Genomic DNA, 5,283 nt, shown 5'->3' on the forward strand with positions numbered 1-5,283 from the left:
TGTCAGTTCCTGACAATTCCCCCCTGTTACGACCAGACTTGTCCTCAAGGCCTAAACACTGAAAAGATCTTCTGAACAAATGTCGCATCTTCCCAACTTGCTGCTTCTTGAGGCAGATTCACCCATTTCACTAGCCAACGGACCACTGGTATGCTTATATTGCCTTGAACCCTTGGAATCAGCTTCCGGAGCAACTTGGATGTGCCCATTTTCATCATGAGTCGAGGTGTGGTGATGGAATGACATATTTTCCTGAGTGTTTCTTCAGTTGGGTGACATGGAAGGTTGGGTGGAGCTTGCATCCTTCCCGGAATAATATTGTATATGCAGCAGGGCCAATTCTGGCGATCACTCTGAATGGACCATAATATTTGGAGTGGAGCTTGAGATACATGTGGATGCTCAAGGAGGTATGACGGTGTGGCTGGATTTTCAAGTAGACCATGTCTCCAGTGACATACTCTTTCTCCTTCATGTGTTTATGAGCATAGTGCTTCATTCTGGTCTGTGCTTTTACCAAGTTGTCCTTTATTATTTCTGCAGTAACTTGTCTTTGCTGATTGTTAATGGCACTCTCGGATTCTGGGTCAATTGGGAGGTTGAATTCAGCAATCAAGAAAGGAGGAAATCCACAGAGAACCTAGAATGGAGTCATGTTTAGAAAGTTTAGTGATGTGTGGAAATTAGAATTATACCAACATTCGGCCGTTTTGAGCCAACTGTACCATTTCTTTCGCTGGTTAAAGGACATGCACCTTAAGTAGTTTTCCAAGCACTGATAGACCCCCTCAGTCTGTCCATCGGTCTGGGGGTGATAAGAAGTGTTGAAGTGGAGTTTGACACCCATACTTTTGAACATACTCTGCCAGAGGTTACTGGTGAAGATCCGATCTCTATCAGCTACTATGACAGTTGGAAGACCATGCAACTTGAAGATGTTGTCAGTGAGTGCCTTGGCTACGATTTGGGCAGTAGTTGGGTGCTTCATGGAGATGAAATAGGCAGGAAGTGGCTGCAGTAAGCCAGGAGAGGGGACATATTCAGATTTATTCAATTGACAGCCTGGACACTGTTTGACAAATTGAATAGTGTCCTGTTTCATGCCATGCGAGTGAAATAGTAACTTGACCCTTTGGCATGTCTGCTTTAGTTTGTCACAATGGCCGACAAGGATTTTATCCTTGTATCAGATAATGTCATTAATTAGTTTGTAATTTGGCTTTGCAGTAGCATCAATGGCCAGCTTGGATAGTAATTCCTTCCATGTGTCATCAGTGGTGTAGCTTTGCACAATTTGAGTGATCCAATTAGGTGTCACGGTACTAGAAAATATTGCATTCAAGTGGTACTTGACTCTGGATGGAGCATCTGCCACTTTGTTTTCCCTACCGTTCTTATACTCAATTGTGTAATTATATCCCAGTAACTTCACCAACAACTGGTGTTGAATGCCATCAAGCCAGCTCAATTACTCAGATTGCACCCGAACTGTGCCTCCGCCTCCAAGCCGCCACCGCGTCACTACACTCCCGCCGGAATTGAAGGTGAACTGTGAAGGATTTGACGGGAGATCCCAACCTCACAGTTTCCTTGATCAAATTCGCTGCCAAGAACCGCTAGCTCCTGATAGTACCAATTTAGAGGATCCGACCACTTATATGAACCCAATCACAAGTATAATACGGAGAACACTATTTTTTGTATGATCTTCGGTTTATATTACTGGAAATTAAATAGCCAAATCCACTGCTCTCAAGGCCATTTCGCAGCCAGCTTCACCCGTGGGACAAGCTAGACAATAACCCAGCTTCACCGGTAGACAAGCTAGACAATGACCTGCTGGGACTGTGACTTGGACCTCCTGGGACTGTGAACTATTACAGTTCCTCGCGAGCTTATTTACAGTGCGCTCGCGAGCTTATTTCCACTCCTTTCAAGGCAGCTCAGGCATGGAGAGGTTTCCGCACAAACAAAGCTTTGTGCTCGTTTCGGTATATTTAACCAGTTGTGAATTCGGGTTTATTTGGCCAGTAAATTCGTTACTTCATAGCCTCGTTGTTTCCAAATGATCACTCTTCACACTGAATAACGCAAATTCATATCATGGCTAACAGATCAGCTCACTGCTCAAAAAGACCAATGAACTCTTCTGTAGTTATCTCTTCTACAGTGTGGCCTTTTGTTGAATTATTGCCACCCCATTTCATCAAAAAGTAGGTTAACCCTTAACATATATTTATATCCATGATCGACCTTATGACAATCATCGGCATCATTTTGTCACAGCAAACAAATGAACAACGAAAGGCCATGCATTTCCAAGACAAACATAGCAGAAGCATAATTTCACAGGTCATGGTCGAAAATAACTGCATCAAGATAGAACAGCTCCAAAGTCAAACATAGGAAAGTGCATGCTAACAACACGAGATAAAGCAACAAAACGTCCTGCCTAGAGGGAAAAACCCATGACAAGTCTCAGGCCAGGCCTCTCAGCTAAAGTACTCATGACACACCAATATTCTCAGGATGATTGTACTTTGATAAATATTAGGTGATAGCTACTAGTAGTTCCTTATCACTCCTCATCCTCATCACCACCAGCATCACCGCCACCACTTGCCTTCTTCTGGTTCTTCCTCTTCACCCTGCCTGCTGGGCCTCCACCGAATGGGCTTGTCAGCGAGAAGTCAATGTGCTTCTCAGACTCAACCCTCACCATGAAGGATGGGACATTGACGATTTGCCTGCCAACCCTACAATGTGGTTTGGAGCAAAATGTCATCTACCACTTCAGTCACAACATAAACAGCTCAACAGAAACATTGATCAAAGCAACAACAATTGCTATGAAGTCTCATTGGAGGTACCACAACAGAGCTCAGACAACATAAACAAATAGTAAGACAGGACCAACAATATGATAACTATCAGTTAAGAAAAATCACTTCGTCAGACACTCAGGTTACTGATGCACGAGGAAGAACTAGAATCTTTGGATAATATGTTCAATAATACAAGATACACACCTAACTACTCAATCTTGGAAGTTCACAAAATTGAAACATGCAAGTAACCAATGACAACATACATCATATTATGTTTCAGCCAGTCACTAAACCAGATCAATGCTACCTATCTAGTTGTTAATCTCAGTAGATGGTTGTGAATGATTTATATCTTATCCCCATCAGTTAGCCAACCAACTAGAGAAGCCATTGAGGTTTATAGATGATCAACCAAATTTACGTAAGCATGTTCAAAAACAATGTACTGCAAGAAAAATAAAGCAGCAGAAGCATACCTGATGTGGCGCTGCCTGATCAAGACACGGGCATGGTGGATTGACTTTGCCATGCCAGCCTTGAAGACAAGAGTCTGCAGGCGCCTTGCAAGGAAGTTCTCAGCAGTCAGGGCAAGGACGTAATCAAGCTTGTCCTGACCCTCAGCGAGGAGCCCATAGCGGTTCATGCGGCGGAGAAGCGCAGCACCCTCGAAGATACGGCGGGGATTCTTCTCATCCAGTGTGAGCAAGTGCCTTGCAGCATTGCGGATCCTGCTCAATGCATACTGAACCCTCCACAGCTCGCGCTTGCACCTCAGTCCATACTCACCAACCAGCTTCAGTTCTGCATCGAGACGCTCCTTCTCATAAGGACGCCTTGGCTTCTTGAATGTCTTACCATCTGCACGAGAAAGCATCAAAATTGTAAATATGAAGCACATAATTGTACTGAGACAATGTATCAGTAGTTATCAGGCAAGAAAGGTACAAGAACAGGTGATAAACGAACAAATGCAGTCATGTTGTAGCATACAGTTAATGACAGGCACAAAATGGAATTTAACCTGCCATGATGGCCTTAGCGCATTAAAAGCAGGCAATGTAATAAGCTCATTCACACTTTCAACTCAAGAGTAATACATCAGATATACAAGAATACTGTACAAACCAAGGACACTGGTCTCGATATGAAATAAAAAGATGGAACTAAACAAGTAACATGCTCTCAGAGGAAAAGGATAACGCTAACAGGTGGGGAGATGAATTTTGGCACACTTATATCTGTAGGCAGTAACATCCAACAAAATCAGGTGGCTCCATTATTGAACAATTGAGCAACACAATCATCATTTCTCTCGTAACTATTCTTGTGCCATGCTATAACAAATTCATCTGCTACCAAATGAAGAGGAACACAAAAGAAACATCAACAGCTGAAGATGAATAAATTCTACTGCAGACTACAAACATGGGTCCTTGGACTTCTCTTAGGTTAGTCTAGAAGCCAAATTTAGCAACAGTATAGCTGATGGACATAGGCTGCATAGAAATGTCAACCGAAAACAAAGAACTTGTTTAGAACTGACGAATCTTCACCGTCGAAGCCAACTCAAAGAGCTACCGCGAACACATGGCCACTGCTCGAGTAACCCACCCCATAATTAGATCTAGGGCACAGTCAGGGCATCACGGTGTGCAAAACTCAAAGCTAGACAGTCGGAACAAAAGATAGACTAAAGGCTTACGCAAATAAACGCATCATTCCACTACGGCACCGGGATGATCCAAATGATTCACTCGCTAATCACCACATATCAGCCACGCTGCACCTTAAGAAACCACAGCTAAGAGATCTCTGGCATCCCCATCGCGACAAGCCGCCGACGAAGCAAGCAGCAGAGGACTAGCATATGAACCGCAGCAGACTCTAGTACATCGGATCACGGCGAGCGCCAAGAAACCAAGAGCTACGCACGGAGCACGAGATGGTAGACAAGAAGGAGAGGTGCGCGGGCTTACAGTTGCGGTAGAAGTTGACGTGCACCATGGCTGGAGCTCTCTCCTCTCTCTCTCCCGCTGCGCTGCCGCCGCCGCCGCTGTGTGGTGGAAATTGATAGGAGGGGGAGATGGGAGAGAGGAAGACGGGTATTATATACCTGCCAACAAAACCCTAGCGGGCTGGGCATATGGGCTATGCGGCTGGGCCCGTTAATGTATAGCTGAGGATACGGCCTGCTCCTCTTTCGATGTCAGCCCAAATAGCTGGCCCTCGAACCTCAGCCTCAGAGATTCTGCACCCACTTCTAAAAAAAAAACAGTAGATTTCACGGGTTTTTTTTACTGCTTATAGATTCCCCGGGAGCTTTTTTTCAAAATGCCGTGGTCCGGATGTGGGTAGCAACGGCCCTAACAGCGGCCCGTAAATGTCTGCGGCCTCACATATTTTAGCCAATTTTAACATAGTTTTGCAAATTTCAGTAATGAAAAAGGTGAAGATT

General features: G+C 44.4%; 1 protein-coding gene across 1 annotated transcript; it reads right to left on the reverse strand.

The window, feature by feature from the left end:
- Window positions 1–2,356: 2,356 nt before the first annotated feature.
- Window positions 2,357–4,862, reverse strand: LOC124653552 (40S ribosomal protein S9-2-like). Its single transcript, XM_047192607.1, has 3 exons — window positions 4,805–4,862; window positions 3,305–3,686; window positions 2,357–2,756 (listed from the first exon to the last, which is right to left on the reverse strand). Exons 1-3 carry the CDS (start codon window positions 4,830–4,832, stop codon window positions 2,579–2,581), a joined length of 588 nt encoding a protein of 195 aa, XP_047048563.1. The 5' UTR covers window positions 4,833–4,862; the 3' UTR covers window positions 2,357–2,578.
- Window positions 4,863–5,283: the final 421 nt, after the last annotated feature.

This window comes from Lolium rigidum, chromosome 5, assembly GCF_022539505.1.
Source record: "Lolium rigidum isolate FL_2022 chromosome 5, APGP_CSIRO_Lrig_0.1, whole genome shotgun sequence".
NCBI lineage: Eukaryota > Viridiplantae > Streptophyta > Magnoliopsida > Poales > Poaceae > Lolium > Lolium rigidum.

Bases quoted from the DNA above. Each gene is read 5' to 3' on its own strand.
- LOC124653552 (XM_047192607.1), bottom strand. From the start codon at position 4,832: ATGGTGCACGTCAACTTCTACCGCAACT. The intron at 3,687-4,804 runs GTAAGCCCGCGC...TTTCTCGTGCAG, and splicing joins CGTCAACTTCTACCGCAACT to ATGGTAAGACATTCAAGAAG. The intron at 2,757-3,304 runs GTATGCTTCTGC...ACCACATTGTAG, and splicing joins ATCAGGCAGCGCCACATCAG to GGTTGGCAGGCAAATCGTCA.